The sequence below is a fragment of the Gymnogyps californianus genome, chromosome 5 (genome assembly GCF_018139145.2).
Source record: "Gymnogyps californianus isolate 813 chromosome 5, ASM1813914v2, whole genome shotgun sequence".
Taxonomy (NCBI): Eukaryota; Metazoa; Chordata; class Aves; order Accipitriformes; family Cathartidae; genus Gymnogyps; species Gymnogyps californianus.
The window spans coordinates 2,008,827-2,029,549 of record NC_059475.1 but is presented as its reverse complement, the minus strand read 5'-3'; the positions used below and the strand labels follow the sequence as shown (position 1 = coordinate 2,029,549).

Here is a 20,723-nt window from a genome sequence, read left to right as displayed (position 1 = left end):
ACCCGCTGCCTCTGATGAAAATCCCTCGATGTGTCACCTTAGAGATTGCGTCTGTGGGTTACATAGGGCTGCAAATGGGATTTTATCTGCAAGGTTCTTATCTCTCTGAACCTCATTCATCAGCACCATGGAGACAGCTCACTTTTCTCTGTATTTCTTTTCTTTCCCATTCTCTCTTTCTTTTTTCCTTTCTCCTTTCCTTCCTTCCTTTCTTTCTTTTTTATTTTCTTTCTCTTTCTTTCTTTCTCTTCATCTCTCAATCTTTCTCTCTCTTTCATTCTCTCTTAGTTTCCTTCTTTCTTTCTTTCTCTTTCTTTCTCATTCTCCAAATTGTAATTTTATGCTATGTCTTATTCTTTACACCACTAATCCCCCCATCACTCACCAGGACACATTGGCTTGCCCATTTTTGCAATCCTTTTTGCACAGCCCTGCCTTGCTTGGACAACAGAGGTGGCCAGAGATCCCCCAGGGCTTAATGTGTCAGACCTTCCCCAGGCAAGAGATCCCCCAAAACACCACGAAACTCATCTGCTGAGCAAAAGGAGCCAGAGTTTATTCGCTGGGGCCAGGGCAATGAGGGTCATTGCAACGGGGAATACAGCCTGGGCACAGGGACTGAGCCTGGCTGAGCAGTGCTGCGCTGGGTCTGTGCCACGTGCCCCCATACCTCCATCCCCCAGGCTGTCTGTGAGGCTCCAGATCTCCAGGTCTCCTCGCCAGCAGCGCCTTATAGAGTGGTCTCCACCATAGTGTCCTCAGGCACGTGGCTCCCCTCCTCGCTCACCGCTTTCTCTTCGAACACTCGGCGGAAGGCGACTTTCACAGAGCCTTGGAACCGGCGCTGCCGGCAGCTCCCCACCAGGAAGTAAATGACCGGATTGACGCTGCTGTTCAGCAACGCCAGCAGAAAATATGTATGTTCAGGAAATAATTCACGTGAACTTGGAAGATTGAGGAAAACATCTACACTGAAAGGAATACCAAGGACAAAGAAGAAGATCACATTGAGCAGGACAGCAACATAGAGTTTCCCTGGGCGTCGTCTCTGTGAGGCACATCGGAGTTTGATGAACAGGGACAGGTTGGAAATCAACATCATTGATGACAAAATCATGGAAATTGCAATGGCTACACCTGCAAATACTGTCTCGTAGCTTTCAGCAAAGTTAAAGCTAAGATACATTGAGGAAACAAAAAATCCAGCGAGAGCCCAGAGCACTCCACTCACAATGCCTGATAAGTGCTTTGGGCGGTGGCAGCGATACCAGATTGGGAAGAGGACTGAGATACACCGCTCCACACTGATTGCTGTCAGGAGACCCAAGCTGCTAAGATCGAAGAAGTGGCACAGAAATTCAACTACAAATACAAAATCTAAGTAGAAAGAAATGAAATAATACGAATAAGAACAAATTGCTGTTAAGCTCAAAATTGCCAGTAAAAGCAGAAAAAACAGGAGGAGCAGAGAGAAGTCAGCAACAGCTAGATTTAGGATGTAGACAGTGAAATGGTTCTGCTTCATGTGGAAGGCCAGGAACCACATGACTATCCCATTCCCCACAAGTCCACAGAGAGAAATCCCCATACAGACACCTGCAAAGGCCATCAATCCATAAGGTTGTCTTGAGCATGCATATTCGATATTTTCCCCATAGTCCACATATCCAGAAGTCATGTAGCTGAGAGAGAGGTCTGCTGTGATGGTCTCGTCCATGATGACTGACCCTGCTCTGGGTGGCCGCCTTCTCCCTCTCCCACCACCTCCTAGGAGAGACAAGGAATCAGAAGGAAATGAGGGACATCGGCGTTCCCAGCACTCGCCATCTTTGCCGACGGCCCCATGCCAGTCCCAGGCTGCACCAGGAAGGTCCCCGTCCCTTGCCGTGCCCAGGACAGGCTCCTACCCCACCAGCCCTGTCCCTGGCCAGGAAGAATCTCCCACCTGCCCATCCCCAGCCTCCTACCTCCTGGTGCTCCTGGGAATAGTGCTGCCGCAGGAGCCCCAGCACACGGGGCCTCCACAAGGCCAGGCTTGCAAGGAGAAAGAGGGTGTCAGTGCCTGCCGAGGCCACCCACTCTTCTTCGGCCTCTTCCCTCATGCCTGAGGAGCAGACCTTTGCCCAGAGATCACGTCCCGTGGTCAGGAGACTCCCCTCACAATCTCATCACATCGGTGACAGCTTCCCCTCACATGTCCCATGGACGGCGATCTTGTCAGTAGGAGCTGGCCACGTCACCCCCTTACTCTCCTCCCCCCAGTTTTTCACCAGGAGGTGCTGATCTGTTATGATCCCATTAAGAAAGGCACTCAGACTTTGTAAAGTATCATTTTAAACACCATTAACTAGATCCAAAACTATGAAGAAGGAGAGGATAGCACGGATAATCTTAGGTCCCTTCAGGTGCTGGGAACCCCAGGTCTTGCAGCATTGAACAGACCTCTGATCAGGGCAGATCCTGTCCATGGAAAGGTTACCCCATTGTGGTCGTTTGAGCTATTACAGGTTTTTCTTAAAAAAGAAAACAACTCATTCTGCTGTCAAACAAAAAGGATGTTCACATGAGAATTGTTGCAGCAGTCTTAGATAAAGGCAAGGACACGCAGATGGTGTAACCACCAGCACCCAGTGGGAGCTGCCTGCAGGCTCCTCCCTTACCGTCAACCGACCAGGTTTATCCCATGGCCGAGGGAGATGCACAGCACGGCACAGCGCAGCATGGCACAGCACACGCCTGGGACTACTCAAGTTGAGTGTTTTGTGCGTCACTAACTCCCTGATGTATAATGGTCTTCTGGTCAGGATCTCTACACCCCCATACTCCAGCTTCAGCTCGCCGTGCCGGGGTCTCCTGGGTGTTGCTGTGCGAAGCTGGTGGTGGAAGACTTCCCCTAGCTCTCTTCTGTTCCTTCGCTATCCTTACAGGCTGCATCACCAAGGGGATGGTGGGGAAGAGATTTGGCAGGGTAAGAGGAAGGCAGAAGGATGAGAGTGAGTGAGATGAGCCAGGGACCATCAACAACGGGGAGGAACCAGCAGAAACCCCTCGGAAGTCCCTGACAGTCCCATGGCCTTAATGCTCCTTCTTCTTTCCATCATTCCTCAGGTGCAGACCCACTCTTGGTCATGCCCATCCCTTCTCCTGCCCCCCAAGGCCTCATCATACACCCACTCCCTGCACCTAGGATGCCAGCAGAGTCCCCTCAACAGCAGCCAGTGAGGCAGAGCACTGGCCTTGTCTCAACTTGCTGTGAGAAATCACCAGTATTCAGATACAGAATAGCACGAAGGCTTTGCCCACTGCCTCTAATCACATCCCTGACATGCATGTGTCTCCTCTGAGATTACATTTTGTGGGGTACATAGTGCTGCAAATGTACTTTTATCTACAAGTGGTTCCTGTCGCACAGTCTCACCCTTTAGCATCACAGGGACTGGCGTTTTCATTGCTTATTTTCTCTCTGTCTTTCATGTGTTTTCCATCTTCTGAATACCTCTTCTTGGGAGATATTGCCTACGCTTGTCATCCCCAAGACTGATGTCCTCCAAGGTTGTCCTTTGATTTCATGTGGTGAACACACGGTTATGAACAAGGTGCACAGTCTCTTCAGGGGGTCCAGGCTGGAGCTGCAGGAGTTGGGGCCAAAGATAGGCTTGAAACAAGTCCAGAGCATAGGCTCAAGGTCCATCCATGAGAGAGGGATGGAGACAGGTCTTCAGACAGGTGCCATTCCTGCATAGCTCAGGCAAAGCCTGGTTGCTCAGGCCTGACCCTAACTGGAGCTCCTGGTCCCACGGGCAGGGGATGAATGGGGGGGGTCAGGGCAAATAAAGCCTGCTGTGGCCTTCAGGACCCTGGAAAAGAGAATCAGAGTGCCTCACATGGACAGTTAGTGCGCTATATTGTTCAGTCATGCTTCATGAGATTAAGTCCCTTTATTCCCTTTTCCCACAGTTTTGGGCCTATAAAAATCAGCTCATCATTGGCCTTCAGTGACAGCATGTGTTTTTCTTTCTTCACCTCCACTGTGGAAAACATTTCCCTTTATTGATTTCTTCTATGGCTTTGTAGCATCAAATTTCTCACCAGTGTTATGTTCCGTGCTTTGACGTATTAAAGCAAAGCCTCTATGTGATGGCAATGTCTCCTGGAAGAAAGTTGGGAGAAGTCTTCGAGCACCAATTTACACATCATTAGAGGCACTGAGCAAAGCCCTCATGCTGTTGCACGTCTGCACATCACTGATTTCCCACTGTTGAGGGTCCCTGGCTCGTCTCTCTCACTCTCACCTTTCTGCCATCCTCCGTCCCTGGGATGATTTGTGTACCCTCCTGTGTTGACAGACAGAGCTTTCCCCATGCAGTCAAGTGGTGCTGATGGGAAGTAACAGGAGAGCACGTTACTCTGCAAAAATGTCCCCAAAGCTTCCTGGTCTGGGACAATACGCTCATCACACACCTCCCACTTTGTACGTGAACCATCCAGCCAGCATCGTCCCTTATTGGCACGGTGCTCCTCTCTCTTCCTTCGCCTCCAAGCAGAAGATCTTGCTTACCCTTGGCTCTGCGGGGCTTGTCTCCTATGGTTTTGGGGCTACAGCTAGGTTACTTGCAGTACATTCCAGGTTTTGCCACACATTTTGGAGAAGCCTCTGTACGGGGACAAAGTGCCTCCAGGGAGAGCAGGGGGAAGTCTTGGACCACACAGTGAAAGCCAGACACCCCTCGCATGGTGGGAGAAAGCTGGAGGACCGCAGGAGGAGAGGAAGGGGGTGACATGGCCAACTCCTACGGACAAGATCGCCATCCATTGGACACGTGAGGAGAAGCTGTCACCGATGTGATGAGATTGTGAGGGGAGTCTCCTGAGCACAGGACGTGATCTCTGGGCAAAGGTCTGCTCCTCAGGCGCGAGGCCAAAGTAGAGCCGGGTGGCCACAGCAGCCATCACCAGATCCCTTCTCCTGGTGAGCCTGGAGGCCCCGTGTGCTGGGGGTCCTGCGGCAGCACTATTCCCAGGAGCACCGGGAGGTAGGAGGCTGGGGACGGGGAAGGGGGGAGATGCCTTCTGGCCAGGGGCTGACTGGGTGGGGTGGGAGCCTGTCCTGGGCACAGAAGGGGATGGGGTCGTTCCTGGCACAGCCTGGGGCTGGCGTGGGGCCGTGGGGAAAGATGGCGAGTGCTGGGAACGCCAATGCCCCTCATTTCCTTCTGATTCCTCGTCTCTTCTAGGAGGTGGTGAGAGAGGGAGAAGGCGGCCACCCAGAGCAGGGTCAGTCACCGTGGAGGAGACCATCACAACAGACCTCTCTCTGAGCTACATGACTTCTGGATATGCAGACTGTCAGGCAGTTAATCAATGTTGGTGCACACCAGAAGATTATAGAATGTTGATAATTTCATGTGTCTTTATAGGTATTTGCCTGTGCAGACTTGTGAGGAATATGGTGGTCCTGTGATTCGTGGGCTTCCATGTGAAGAAGAGCCCCTTCACTGTCTACGTCCTGAACCTGGCCATCGCTGACTTCTCTCTGCTCCTGTTCCTTCTTGTTAAACGTACATTATACATTATTTCAACAGTCTATTGTATTTTCTCATTTCAATATCTTTTGACCGCTTATATCCTGATAGTTCTGTTTCTGTTTTGGTATTTTGCCAGCATGTATCTCCTGACAGCAATGAGCATGGAGAGGTGCCTGTCTGTTTTCTTCCCAATCTGGTACCGGTATCGCTGCCCAAAGCACTTGTCAGGCATCACGTGTGGGGTGCTCTGGGCTCTCGCCGGACTTTTTTATATCTTTGGCTTTGATTAGTTGTTATTTGAATATAAACTGGGACACATCCAGCACAAGACCGGCAGTGATTTCACAAATATCTGCGGGGTTGATGCCTGTAGATGGCAGGAGAGGGGTACGGATCACACGGAGCTTCCTTGCTCTTCTGTCTAAAAGAGCTGGTCAGCAGAGCCGGCCCTGCACTCCCAGCTGATGGAAAGAGAAACAAACTGACATCAGGTAGGGCTGCAGAGCTGGGGAAGAAGCAAGATCATTCTTTTATATTTGAAGTGGGAATTTGTCACACTCTTTAATTCCAGTATTAAATCGTTCTGAGAAAAGTATGGGTTCGACAGTGCCGAGGGATTACGAGTGGTGTGTTCCCGGCACTCGTGTTCATGCCAAGAAGTTCACGCAAGGTGCTGCTTTCCGGCTGTGCTCCAGGGTGTCGTGGTTTAACCCCAGCCGGCAGCTAAGCACCACGCAGCCGCTCGCTCACTGCCCCCCCACCCCTGGGATGGGGGAGAGAATCAGGAAAAAAAAACTCGTGAGTTGAGATAAAGACAGTTTAATAGGACAGAAAGGAATGAAAAACAATGATAATGATAATAATAATATGACAATAGTAATACTAAAAGAATTAAACTATACAAAGCAAGTGGTGCACAAGGCAATTGCTCACCACTCGTTGACCGATGCCCAGTTAGTTCCCGAGCCGCGATCCGCCCTGCCCAGCGAACTCCCCCAGTTTATATACTGGGCATGATGTCATATGGTATGGAATATCCCTTTGGCCAGTTTGGGTCAGCTGTCCTGGCTGCGTCCCCTCCCAGCTTCTTGCACCCCTCCAGCCTTCTTGCTGGCTGGCCATGAGAAGCTGAAAAATCCTGGACTTAGTAGAAACACTACTTAGCAACAACTAAAAACATCAGTGTGTTATCAATGTTATTTTCCTACTAAATCCAAAACACAGCACTATACCAGCTACTAGGAAGAAAAATAATTCTGTCCTAGCCGAAACCAGGACACAGGGGAACATGGCTTTTTGCAACAGACTACGGCTGGCTGACGAGACATCGTATCCTGGAGGTTGTCATCTCCCTGATGGAGTCTCTCAGGGACCAGGCAGCACAGTAAGCATCCCTGCAAGGGCCAGGGAATCTGCTCCAGCCCTGCTCCTATCAGTCCCTACAGGAAAACCAAGAGAGGATTTTAAGACATGTTTCACTTTTCAATATCTCCACAAAAGTTTTGTCCACAGGGACAAAAGCATCCCAAAGGAGGTTTCAGACTCTTTTGCCTTACTTCAGCCAAGGCTCTGATACCCTGTCCTCCAAACTTGGAAAGGGAGATGGGGGGAGCTATGTCTCCAGAAAAGGCGCCGCTTTTGGAAAGGAAATATTTCAAGGTGAAGAGTGAGATGACACAGCGCAACTCAGGATGTCTCATGCCAAAGACCACCTCTCTGATGCCAGAGAGAAGCACAGCAGGCAAATGTCAGCTGCAGAGGCTGAGACGGGAACCTGCTCTGGCACGGCTCACCAAACACTCCCCAGACACGGCTCCAAGCCATGCCACGAAGCAAGGCAGGGGATTACCAGATCAGATGGTCTTGGCAAGTCAGAGACACTATGTCCTGTATTCTCTTTGCTCGCAGCAAAGATTTCATAGTAACTCCACTGAACACACCTCTGTGTCCATGACCAAAAAGAGCTTGAAATACGGAAATTAACATAACCAGATGTATGAGCCACTTAATTTTATAGAAATTAGGAGCATCACACTGCTCATCTGCCTGTGCAGGCTGGCAGGGAGTGGGGCCATCCTTTGGTTCCCCAGCTTCAGCATCAAGAGGAAGCCCTTCCCTGCCTCCATACTGAGCCTGGCCATGGTCAGGAGGAGCTGAGCAGCTCCTCTGCACAGCTGTTTCAGTGACTAACCATGCACTCCAAAATCCCAATTGTACTACTTCTCATTGTACTGATCTTTTTCTAGTTACCTACTTAAGGCGTCATTTTGTTACTACTCCTAAATTAAATTTGGATTTCTTTTTTTTGGTTCCAACATGACAACTCTGAACCCAAAGTCTGTTGAATAAACGACAACTGGGCTTCACTGCACAGCTTGTCACTGGTGAACAGAGCAAGGCTGACTCAACTTGGTCAGAAAATGGCTCATTTCTTCTCATTCTAAAGCCTCTGTCTTGTCTATGAGGAGGACAGGTACCTCCAGAGCATGATGCACCTCATCCTAAGGTAGGTGCCTGCAATAGTTGGGATGAGCCATCTGTTGACAGTGCCAAGACCTCCTCATTCGTTCTGGGAGGGACCTGGGCGGCAGACGACATCTCTCTGGGATGTTTGCAGTTAGCAGAGATGTATCTCACTTTAAGAAGCCTCCAGTTGAGCCAAACCATGGCAATGGAGCTGCCCATACGTGCTGAAAGCTTTCCTCGGGAACAGCTGAGCACACCAGGAGAGCACCTCCTTGTAGGATGGAGGGCTGAAGCTGGCTGAGCCAGGCAGAGGTGGAAGGGCAGAGGGAAAGACCAGAAGGAAAGGACCTTGCAGCATCCCACCGACTGGGAGACTGCTGGGAAGAGCGGGGAGGAGGCACGCAGCCTGACAGGGGAGATCGTCACATTTGCAGGTGGCAGGGATGCCTGTATTCACCCACTCATTTCTCTGCCTCTTACACAGTGGGAAGTTGTCCATCCTTTTCCCACTGCCTTAAATCCAAGGGTAACTAACGTGCCACCGCTTTTAGAAAGAGAAGCTAAAGTATAACCCATGGGTGCTGAGTCATGCTTTGAAGACTCATGATGAGATTAAACACCTAAGAAGCATTTATTAACAGAGTTGTTTTACAGAACAGGGCAGGAGTCTTCCATAGTTGAGAGGGGTTTTTTTCCTCCCTCTCTCCCACTTTCCTGTCCTTTGGAAAGTTAAAACTTTCTGAGTTACAACCTGTCGTCCAGAAAAGGGCTCCCATCATCCAGGGAGTGTCTCCCAAGGCAGGTGCAGAAGGACCACGATCCTCCCATGTGCTTTTCCTGCTTCCCGGGATCTCCCTTGCCCACAGAGTCACCCAGGCCACCACCTATCTGAGCTTCTTGGTTTTACCAGAGAGTTCTATGGGTTTGGTTATCATGACTCTGCACCTGTACTGCGCCAAGTGATCGATTTTCATTCCAGCCTGTCCAGTGACATGTAGCTCTGGGCTGAGGGACAAGCCAAAGGGCAGAGAAACTTCTGTCACCATCCCAGGTCCCAGAGGCCATGGCATCAGTAGTTCCTGGGGTTGCTATTTCATTGTGTCCTGCTGATGCCTTTTCTCCCTCCACCCCTCCCTGCCAGCTGCATCTTCCCAACCTTTCCCTTGTGCTCGTACTAAAGTTAGTGCAGCCTGCTGGGGAGTCGCACCAGGAAACAAAACCACCTCAAAAGCAATGGTTTGTTGGTGGCTTAGTTGGTGTATCCCCCAGCTCCTTGACAGCAAGGGCTGACAGACACGGAGGGGAGAGAGAAGTGGAGAAGGCATTGCCACTACCTCTTTTACCCAGCGAGTGCCTGAGCAAGGCTACAGGGATTCAGTCCTCATGGGCTCAGCGGGGTCTTTTCCATAAAAAGTCCACTGTTTTCCTTCCCTCTCCCTGTATCCTCTTTCACATGGAAAATCCAGTCTTTACAGAGTCTTCAGGCAGGGCTGTGCTTTTTGGGTTGTTTAATTTTAACCCTACTCCTCTTGTTTTTCTAGATGAGTAACAGCCACACCAGAAATGGATACAGGTCATGATTGCGAAATGGCATTTGCTCAAGCTAACCAGCCAGCCAGCCCGGAGAAAAGTGGGAGGAACCACAAGAGGCAGTTCCAGTCAAAAACCCTTGCGTGCAGACAACCCACATGATGTGCAGACAAAACTCAGTTTGCAGCAGAAGCAATGCATTTCAGGGAAAGCCTTCCAGAAGCGATCCCAAATACATGCCTGCTTGTCTGGTAACAAAGCTGAATGGGAAGTCTCCACATATTCTTCACACATGTCGGCACCCGCTGGAGATGCACATGCAAGGGTTTGCCCAGGAATTGTTCTGCCCTGCTGTGCCAAGCTTTCTTATCCACCCGCACTCTGCTCTTAAGCAGACACACCAAAAAAAACCCACTGGCAGGAGTTAAGAGCCTCCGCAGCTCTGTTTTAATAGTGCGCAGGGTAGAGCAAGCTCACTTTTGAGACGGGGAAAGCTCAGAACTGTTGGATAGGACAGATTCAAAGCAAAGGTTTCAAAGCAAAACGTTTCGAGGGGTATTTCATCACGCTGTCCAGTGTCCACCCCGGGCAGGAGTTCCTCTTTCACCCAGCATGTTCTGTTGTGCTGCAGTTAACTCCGTTCAGCTGCAGCCAGACCCGCACCGAAGCCATCTTCCTTGTCTCGCCCTGGCTCACAGGACGCCTCCATCCCTAGAGCATCTTCTCTCAGGGAGGGGCTGCAGAGGTTTAAACAGCTGACTCCACTGTATTTTCTCTGGGAGCTTCGCCTCTATTTGGGGGCTCCGTTACATCTTCAAAAACCCTCTGGAAAGCAACCCTAACAGAGAGCGTGAACTTCTTTGCACAGCTCCCAACCAAGAAGTAAATAACAGGGTTGATACTGCTGTTCACGCAGGCGAACGGGAGAGAGGTGTCAAAGACAAAAACAGAAAAATCAAACAGTCTTAGCAAGAGCCAGTAACCAAAATCAGCAGTGAAGAAGGGGAAGAAGATGACAGCTAGCAGGACCACAACACAGAGCTTCCTTGGAGGATATTGCCATGAACAGCACAAGACCCTGGCAAGCAGGGTTAGACCAGAAAAAATCAGGATGAGCACCGATAAGAGGTAGCTCAGGACGAAGACAACGAGTGCCGCAGGGTCTTGTAGGGTCACAGTGAGCAGGAAGGAGAGGGCCCAGAGCTGGGCACACACGAACACTGGCAAGCGCCGGGAGCGGTGGCAGGGGCAGCGGGCCGGGGGGAGGACGGACAGAGACGTCATGGCACTGAAGGCTGTCAGGAGGTAGACGTTGGCGGTGAAAGCGAAGAGCATGGTAATGTTCAACACAGTTGTCATGTCCCGTGAGCCCAGCCTGTGACAAATGCTCTCGGGGCCGTAAAAAATCACAAGGCCAATGGCAATGGAGAGGAGGAAGGTGAAGTTGGCGACGGCCAGGTTTAGGACGTAGACGGTGACGGGGTTCCTGTGGACGCGGGAGCCGAGGAACCAGAGGACGGCCCCGTTCCCCACCAGCCCGCAGAGGCAGATGAGCAGCGTGACAGGGACTTTGCTCAAGTGACTGGCTTCACAGTCAGTCCAGTTGTAGTGATTGTCCTCATGCCTCAGCAGCCTGTGATGCCAACTCCTGTTATCTGCTGTCCCACCGGGCTGGCTCCAGCAAGCAGGGCTGGCTCTTTCCATGGCAGGGAACAATGTGCTCATTAGGAAACCTCTGCTGCTTCTCCTTCCCCCTCACACGGCTGGAGGGACGAGATGAAACAGAGACGTGTTAGTCCCCCCACACTAGGCTTTTCAGATCTTTGCAGCCATGCTCCAGCTTCCACATGGAGGAGCACGGAGAGAAACGAGGGACAGGAGAGATGGAAGACAGGATGTGGGGAGATTGGTATGCCATGCCTGGCACGAGAGTGTGTAGAGAGGTGGAGCAAAAGCTAGGGAGATGCCTCCTTCCTGGCTTTGGACAGGACAGATCTGGAGGAGGAGAATAATAAGCTGAAAGGATTGTCCTTGGTGATGTCAAAGAGCAAGTGGTTTTGGGGGTGGATCTGATATGGATTCTCAGGTGTCTAATATTAGAGTTGATATTACTAAGCTGCTAGGTTCCTTCAGTGGGACACTCATTTCAGTATTCCCCTACCACCTTTTCCCACAATATTTAGAGGTCTTAATATCCTAGAGACCACTATTCCCCCATCAGATTTGGTGCAAATTGACCAACAGGTACAAAACCAATAAGGGGAGGCACTGATGAGGCCAAAACAAAAAACTCACCCAGAAAAGTCTGACCTTCGTTCCTCTTGCAGCCTGGAGAACTTCACTGGAGCAGACGCGCTGCAGACTCACATCACCTCACACTCGCCAGCTGCCGCCCCCATGATGGGATCTTCATGAGATTTCCTGGAATTATCACTTGGAAAACTGGACCGACGCCTGCCTTTGGTGAGCCTGTGCAGCGTCCAGCACGGGGTCTTTCTCAGGTCCTTTCACAAACCGCTTTTCTCAGTGTTAGCCAAGCAGATCATGTTCTCAAGGGTTCCTGCAAACAGGGAACTATTTCATTGCATTTGACAGTATCAGGATTCTGGTTATAATCTATTCTTGGCTTTGTACAGGAAATGACTAACAAAAAAGAACCTCAGAAACTAGACCTATGGGAAAAGCAGATTGCCTCCGTGTCAGTTCCTCTTTCATTTCATTTTAAAGCAACCCCAATCCAAACTATTCATATCCTTGAACTGGCCGAACTTTTCTCCTGTCATTCCAGGGGTGTATCTTTAGGACCCTACGCTACAAGCTTGGCGTTGCTGCAATACTTCTGTTTCTGATCCAGATCTAGGTTTCCCACTTGTATACCACAATTTCACGGTGATACTCGACCTTCAAGTACACAGTTTCCAAGAGCATGCTGCTTTGTGCATCAAGGAGCTAACAGAATAATAAGATCTGTGCATGAACGAGAGCACAGGCAGATAGTGGAGAGATGACTTGGGATTTCAGGAAAATCTGTTTTTCCTAAGGAGAGGTGAATCAATGCTGCTCACTTGGCTTTAGCAATCTAAAAGTTACGAGTTTCATATGAACTGTCTTCTACACTCCCTTTGTAGTCAGTCAGCAGCCTACAATGGTTTCCTCAGACAGACCCATGTAATTTCTAGAGAGCTGAAGTTAGGTGAGATGATCCCTACCCAGACTGACTGCGGTGAAGGTCAAATGCAAACAGCTCCTGTTGCAACTAGGAGCAAGGGTGCTCTCCTGCTCGGAACTGGCACCCGTGGGGACCCCAGGACCAAAACTGCCTCCTCTCTCCCTCGCTGATGCTGCGCTTGTGTCCCCAACTACAGAATCACATCCCCTCACCAAGCCAACCCTTTCAAGTGCAAACAGGTCATGATAAGGAAAGCATCGAGGTACACCAGCATAATGCCGTCCAACACAACGCTCGCTGCCCGATCTACCCGTGTGCTCCACAAAAGAGCAGAATTACCCAGGGTTTCTCAGCTTCTGCTTTTGTGAGCAACATCCTGAGCGCGTTCGCCTAAAGTTTTGATTTCCAACACAAGATTTACAGACATCAGTTATTTGTTTGTATTCGGGGTCGGGCTTGTATCTGTTCAAAGGAAGCTACATTCTGTAAATATTATGACTCTGGTAGCAGTTGTTTCTGTGTGTCGGGAAAGCTAATAAAACCATCTGGCAGGCAGAGCTCAGCCTCCTCAAGCTATCGCCTGCGAGAGCCTTCCCAGCCTCTATTTCTGTCTCTTTTCTTGGGTCTGCCCTGGCAGTTTGCTCCATGGGCTTCTCCACCCGCTACACAGAATTGCATTTTCCACCAGCCATCAGCCCCTAGCTGGCTGTCTGTCCGTCCTCTGTCCAACCTGGCACAGTGCGGATCGCCAGCAGCGCTTGCCCCTTTGCCTGTCCCTTCCTGCCTCCTCGGTTAAATCCCCTTGGCAGGGTGAAGGTTTGGCTGCTGACTGATGCTGCCAGCTCCGTCAGCCAGACTGAGACGGGTTTTCTCTGTCAGACTGTGGCACAGGAGGACATTAAGCCAAAGGGAGCTGAAAACATCGTTTCTGTCCCTCACCATCATCTCCTCTGGTCTGGGGGCTTTTGAGGATCAAGGTAGTGAGCGGTCGGTGCTTTAGTATCAGGCACCGAGGTCCCAGAAGAGGGTAGAGGCAGGAAGAGTTGGGACATCTCCACGCTGGGAAGCAGACAAGGTACAGATCGGGGCCCAGGAGTGTGGCCGTGTTAACCCTGGAGAACAGGAGACCAAATGACACAGGACTTTCTGGACCACATCATTTCAGCATTATAAACTAGCGGGCAGCGTGAGGGGACTGTCACAACTGTAAGTTTGAGAACAAGCGAAGGGCATCCCGCGGAGCCAGCAAGGGAAGAAACCGCAATCACCAGTAAGTTACATGAAAGACACTTTTATTAAAATAACTTAAAACTAAGTTTGAGGTGGGAACCAGCCCTGCCCCTTGGAAATCTCATCGAGCGTGGCTGTGTCCTGAGGGACCCGTGACTATCCACTGCCGGTCCCGCTCACCCAGACGGGCAAGGGCTCTGCTCCGGTGGGTGCTGGCCTGGGGTGCCGAGGCAGGGCTGCCCCTCTCCGGGTGCCAGTCTGCAGCCATTGGGGTTTAGGCAGCAATTCCCATCACAGGAGTCTCACCCACCTCTTGGGAATCTGCCCTGTCTTCAAAGACCCTCTGAAGAGCCACTTTGACGGATCCCCTGAACCTGGACTTTCCGTAGCTCCCAACCAGGACGTAAATAACTGGATTGATGCTGCTGTTGACAGAGGCCAGCAACAGGCAGATCTCAAAGACAAAATTAATGTAGACAAAGAAGTTGAGGAAGATCTGGACACTGAGCGGGATGCCGAAGAGGAGGAAGAAGAAAACAGTGAGGAAGATGACAGTGTACAGCCTCGCTGGGTGGTGTTGCCAAGAGCTACGCCTAAGCTTGATGAAAAGGATCACATTGGAAAGAACCATAAAGGGAGTGAAAAAGCAGAAATTAAGAAAGCACAAGGTTCCAAGAACCATCCAGCAGTGTTCCGAGTGACCCAGGTCACACACAAAGTACACCAGCCCGGCAAGAACACAGGCGAGGGCCCACAGCAGGCTGCACATGACGGCTGACAGCAGCTTCGGGCGGTGGCATCGGCACCAGAAGGGCCAGAGGACACTCACGCACCTCTCCACACTGATGGCCGTGAGGAGGTAGAGGCTGGTGCTGTACATGAGCAGAACCATGGAGTGAAATAGCGGCAGCACCCGCAAAAGCTCTGGCTGAAAGCAGCTGAGCATGGGCATATGATATATTATAAGGAAAGCCGATGTGCAGAGGAGAAAGCAGGCGTCGGCCACGGCCAGGTTCAGGAGATAGGCGGTGAAGGGGTTCCTCTGATGCGGAAGCCGAGGAGCCAGAGGATGGCCCCGTTCCCCACCAGCCCACACAGGCAGACGAGCAGCGTGATGCTACCGGTGACAATTTCAGGGATGTGTTCTGCAAAGCACCTGGTCCCATTGTGTCCATCCCCATAGACCGTGCTCTCTACAGGCACTGGGGACACTGTATGCCAGTCACGGATCGTGTGGTTGGGTTGTCGGTCCATCTTCCTCCTTCTCTCTCTCGTGCTCGCCTGAGGAAAGGCAAGAGATGAAGGCAAAATTAGTGACTCTCCCAGTCCCCAGTACTGTGAATGTCCTCTGGTCATTCAGTCTTCCCCCCTCCTCCATGGGCTACAACATCTGCAACCCAGAGAACATAAGAACTGAAGGGAAGGGAAGGGAAGGGAAGGGAAGGGAAGGGAAGGGAAGGGAAGGGAAGGGAAGGGAAAGAGAAGAGAAGAGAAGAGAAGAGAAGGGAAGGGAAGGGAAGAGAAGAGAAGAGAAGAGAAGAGAAGAGAAGAGAAGAGAAGAGAAGAGAAGAGAAGAGAAGAGAAGAGAAGAGAAGAGAAGAGAAGAGAAGAGAAGAGAAGAGAAGAGAAGAGAAGAGAAGAGAGAAGAAGAGAAGAGAAGAGAAGAGAAGAGAAGAGAAGAGAAGAGAAGAGAAGAGAAGAGAAGAGAAGAGAAGAGAAGAGAAGAGAAGATCAAGAGAAGATCAAGAGAAATAGGGATAGGAGGGAAAAGCTTGGGCCCAGGGTGGCAGGAGACAGATAGAGAGCTGGCAGAGGAGTGGAGGGAGAAACAAAAGGCATGCAGAGCCATTTGCCCTTTAAGGACTGAAAAGGGCTGAGGAGGTGAATGGGAAGAATGGAAAGACCGAGGAAGAGCAGAGCAGCGTGCCCCAGCGACAGGAGCGGAGGCAAGCCTCAGAGCCGTCTCACCAGGCACAGGCAATCCAGTCAGGGCAGAGTCCTTGCACAGCCTTGGTATCCCAGAACTGCAAACTCCAGTCCTCTCTGTCAGACTTGCACATGAAAGTTTACAAAGCTGCCATGCCAAAATTCTCCCAGACGAGATCTGACCACCAGGAACAAGGTAACTCCATGATGCGGTTCCTCCGATGGTCTGCGTGTGGGCTCTGGCACCCTGTCTCTTCCTCAGCTGAAGGCCAAATGGGCCCTGGGACGACGGTCCTGGGGTTCTGCTCAGGGGCGGGTGGCTGCGGGCACGCAGACGTGCCAGGGCTTGGTCATCGCTTCTGAGAGCAGCGGAAGCAGCTTGCCAAAGAGTCACCCTCACGGGACGGGCGTTGCAGACCAATCTGCTGGTTGCTTCAAATGCTTCCTGTTTGCAAACCTGCCGTCGTGTTGAGCACGAAATTATTATCTTCCTTCTCGTTCGCTTTTTCTCTTCTGTGCCCAGCAGCAACGTCCCTGAGATGTGTCGTGGTTCCCATCTGTGTGAATGTCCACTCTTTGCTGTCACACAGAAGCCACCAGCTCCCCATCAACCCAGGGAAATGATGCTCGACGCAGCGCCCACTGACTGTCACTTCCCCGCTTGCAAGAGCTGAGCTGGACACCTCCATCACCCCATGCCGTGAGAAGGGCAAGAGGGAAGCGGGATGGTGTGACGCACCCAGCCGCCGCGTCCTGGGGACGACACAGACCACTGGACCTGCCCTTCTCTGACGCTGGCGGATGGGCGGCTGCTCCGTGCCCTGTCCTCACGTCTCACTCTGCTGAGGTTGCAGGGACACGGCGTGAGTCCTCGGAGGGAACTGTTGCTCATGAGTGATCTCTGCAGGGCAGGAACCTCCTCGTGGCAGCGGCCCCATCCCTTTGCCCTGCTCCAAGCATCCTTTTCGGGGCCAGGGAGATCTGTCCCGCTTCTTTGTCTGCTGTACAGCAAATCTAAACAAATAGCTCAGAAGAAATCATTGGAGACACCCAGAGCAAGGGGAAGGAAATGCAAATGGTTGGGAGAGCATCCCGTCCAGCCCTGGGCTGCAGTCCTGCCTGCGCCTCCATCCTAAAGCCTGCCTGGCTGCAGGCAGAGGGGTGGAGAGGATGCGGCATGCTGGTGGGGTGCTCTGCTTCCCCTGTGACTTTGATTAAGTAGAAGGTGCAATACGCCTGACGTTAGTTAACAGTCCTGATTTGGCATGAAACCCGGGCTCCTCCAACTTCCTTAATAAATAACTGTTTATTTAAATGATAATGAAACTGGACCGAAGGAGAGCTTCGATGCGTTAATCTGCCCCGGCCGGCCCCGGCTCTTCAGCATCTCCAAAGCCCACGAGCTGCTCCAGCCACCGGCTGGTTTCAAGAGCGGCTTCAGCTCCCGCAGGGATCGCGGGCTCCCCGCACCACCAGGAAAGGGGCCGCACCGTCGCGCTTCTTTTTGTATTTAAAGGAAGGGTTCAACAGAAAATGAGATTAAAGGAGGGAGGAACAGGACCTGTAAGCAGAACGGTGAGAGCCCAGCCAAGCGTAAGGCAGAGGCTGCTGTGGGGACGGTTCCTCCTGCCAGCTCTTTCTTAGCCGGTGGAGAAGTGCAGCCGGCAGCTATTTGGCTGTTTCCCAATCGTTTGTCAATAATGTTAAATATTCGGTAGATGTTAAGTGACGTTAATGTGATAAATAAATAACAAATAGTAAATAATAAATACTACTAATAGTAAACAGTAAATAATAAACTGTAGATGGTAGATAATAAACAGCAAATAGTAAATTAGTGAATAAATAGTAAATAATAAATTATAAACAATAACAATAAGTAACAGATAATAAATGTAAATAGCAAACAACAAATAAATACAAATAATAGATAAATTAAGCTATAAATAAATGATAGTAAATAATAGTTGTTATTATCATTAACATGGTAAATAATGTTGATAGCTGGTGCTTGGGGAAGCTCCCTCCTGCCAGGCGGGCAGGGGTGTGCATGAGGCCGGGGGACGCGGTTCCTGAGGGCAGCTCCTGACCCGGGGGTCCTGGCACACCCGAGGACAACCAGCGCAGTGACAATGATGATTTTTGGACTGAGCACCCATGTATTTCAGCTTGTGGCAGCCACTTAGGCATCAAAATCTCTTGATTCCTCATCAGGCTGGCAGTTAATAACTCCCACTGACGTGGCGACAGCCATGCTGGGGACAAGGGTGACAAGTCCCCTCAGGCCAATGTCCCTACAGGCACCTTTTGGCATCATTTTAAATGTTTGCGTTTCTTCTCTCTGTGGTAAAAATGGGGAGAAAGGGGCGATATTAAGAAACAAACTCACAGTCTTTAATTAAACCTGTCGCACAGTGCTCAGAAATAACCCCCGTGGCAGACCCACGCGTGAGCTCTTCTTACAAACGCTTGGGTTTTGCCTGGTTGCCGTCACGGGGAACCAATGCATTTCTTTTGGGCTGGGTTTCACCGGACAGCACGGGTTATCGCCTCACAGCGTCTCTTCCGCACATCACCCCTTCCTTCTCAGGACCACCGTGGAAAAGACTTGATCGACTTCTCCCTGGAAGACTCTCTGATTTGCTTTGTATCCCCTTTTAGATCACTATGATCCCAGGGAAAAAAAAAAACCAAACAACAACAAAAACAGCAGAAAGCAGAGTTGGAGACGGTCTTTTACCATCTCTGCCATATCCAGAGCCAGCTGGACAAAACGCCAAACCACAGGAACATATGTGTGAACTGAACTTAATTAATTGGCATTCCTCTGCTTGCAGCTCACGCTGCGCCGCCTGGGGAGGGCTCGAGCGGAGGCACTCATTTCCCAGCAGAAACATCTTCTTACAACCCATCCAGCAATCAGAGAGGACCCATACAATTATAAGAAATTCGAACAAAATTATAAACAATTCTAAGAGGGTAGTAACAAAAATACATGATCGATAACGAAAGGCAATCCTTTCACGCAAGATTGTTTAAATAGCCTAAGAAAAATTCAAATATCTTAGTGATGAGCTTCCAAGCGTCCCAGTGAATAACGACGCTGCCGAAGCTTGCAATAATTACCGCTGACATCTCCAGCTCTCCCTGCCTTTGCCCCAAATGTCCTTCCAACCACAAGCCCTTTGGGCCGGCTTGCTCCAAATTCCCCCTCGGCAGACTCCCAGCATCTGCTCTAGCTGTGGAGGAGTGGGCAGGGTGTCCCGGCACGGCATCCTCTGGGAAGCCCCTGCCTGCCGGAGAAATGTGTTGGGTTGGATGGCTGCAGGACCGCGGGCAATACACCCTGCCAGCTCCGAACCGAGCGCTGCTGCGGGGCTTCTCCTTCAGCCCCTCCAAAAATCAACCCAAAGGTAGCTTTTTCATGCTAAAGCAATGTTAGGATTAGCTAAAAATATCCTGCCCCCGTAACAGGCTGTGTTAAATGCAAATGCAGTTGCGCTGCAGCTCCGTCTCCCTGTTGCTCCCAAAGCAGATTCACTCAGATTTCCATGGGCCAGAGGGAAAGCATGACCCTGTACTTTCTTAATCCATCTTCAGCCAGTGTGAATCGGCACGGGTCTGCGGAATGGTACCTCCCGGCTTCTGCAGCTTCACCATCCATCCTCCTCCTCCCGAGAAGGCAGAGCCCGCAGGCACCGGAGCTGTGCCCAGCTCCGGGTGAGACCCGTCGCAGCATCCATAGCCCTGAACGGCACAACAGCATCCCAACAGCTCTCACTTCCCAGGCATTTTCCTCACTGAAACTTGTCCAAATACAGTTCTGCTTTTATTTTGCCTTTCCCCAGGGTACGAATCTTGCAGGGGTGACCATGTGAACCCTCTGCCCCGAGGAGCGCCCGGCGCTGGGTAGCAATTCGTGGAAGCAGCTGGGGAGATGTGAGCTGTGCTGGTACTCGGGGGGGGGCGCTGAGAAAACCCTGCGTGTGCGCTCCTGAAGTCCATTTGCAGCGATGTAGCACGAATCGATTTCAGCAAAAGGCTGAAAACGTTTCTGTGCGACCGAGGGGTGATGCTGCCTGCTTAAGGTCTGTTTTCTCCAGATAAAAATAGACATCTGGAGAAAAACTCTATGTCAGCTGCAAAATCTTACTAATGGGTGTTAATGAGCCATCCCCGCCCCTGCACGCACCAGTGGCTGCACTTGTAGGAGAGAAGGTGCCTACTGATATGAGAGTGATAAGAAAGCTCCTGGATGACTCTTCCCCTGAGTTTTTTTACTAATAACACTTTGTAGCTCGCACGCATGGCACAGCCTTGATTGAAAAGAAACGGCACAGATCCTTAAGCAATTGCATAGGGAGAAAAGGAAAATCCAAACCCACTAAGTCACGAGAGAAGGGAGCCGTTCCCTCAAGCTCAGAGGATGTAATGCTGGCAATTAAAAATTGGCTGGAATTGCACAAAATGCGAGGATTTGTTGTTTTGTGTAAAGGATTGTTCCCTGAGGTGTGAGAGCATGTTAAACACCGCCGCAGGTTATGATATTCAGATTTAATTTTGCTGTCTTTCGTAAACTTTGTGAAAGGCTAGCTGCAGTACGTGCCCTTCTGCGCTAGGTTGTCTTCATGACAAGAAGTTTATGACGAGGAGAATTCCCCTTTCTGAAAGAAGTGGCCATGAGGATCGTGCAGAGCCCAGTGACCTCTCGCCCGAGCTGTCCCGTCTTCAGATGAATCATTCCTCCCACCGCCAGCAGCGAGGGTGCAGATAGTGGGGCTGATTGATAGGGCCGTTTCTGTGGAAAAGGTTAAATGAGTGCAAGATAAAAGCTGTTTCTTCTTTTCCCTGTGCCGTGGTTTAACCCCAGCCGGCAG

The 20,723-nt window shown here is 50.9% G+C and overlaps 3 protein-coding genes across 3 annotated transcripts; all 3 read right to left on the bottom strand.

Annotated features, from left to right (window-relative positions):
- Positions 1-730: 730 nt before the first annotated feature.
- On the bottom strand, positions 731-1,717 carry LOC127016476 (mas-related G-protein coupled receptor member D-like). The gene has a single exon (XM_050896992.1). It carries the CDS (start codon positions 1,715-1,717, stop codon positions 731-733), a length of 987 nt encoding a protein of 328 aa, XP_050752949.1.
- An 8,551-nt stretch (positions 1,718-10,268) lies between these two features.
- On the bottom strand, positions 10,269-11,246 carry LOC127016771 (proto-oncogene Mas-like). The gene has a single exon (XM_050897487.1). The coding sequence runs from the start codon at positions 11,244-11,246 to the stop codon at positions 10,269-10,271; it is 978 nt and encodes a 325-aa protein (XP_050753444.1).
- Positions 11,247-14,194: 2,948 nt separating this feature from the next.
- Positions 14,195-15,940, bottom strand: LOC127016475 (proto-oncogene Mas-like). The gene is given in 3 exon segments (XM_050896991.1): positions 14,195-14,964; positions 14,967-15,201; positions 15,889-15,940. Coding segments are annotated over 2 exon segments (978 nt in total). The 5' UTR covers positions 15,175-15,201; positions 15,889-15,940.
- Between the last annotated feature and the right edge of the window lie 4,783 nt (positions 15,941-20,723).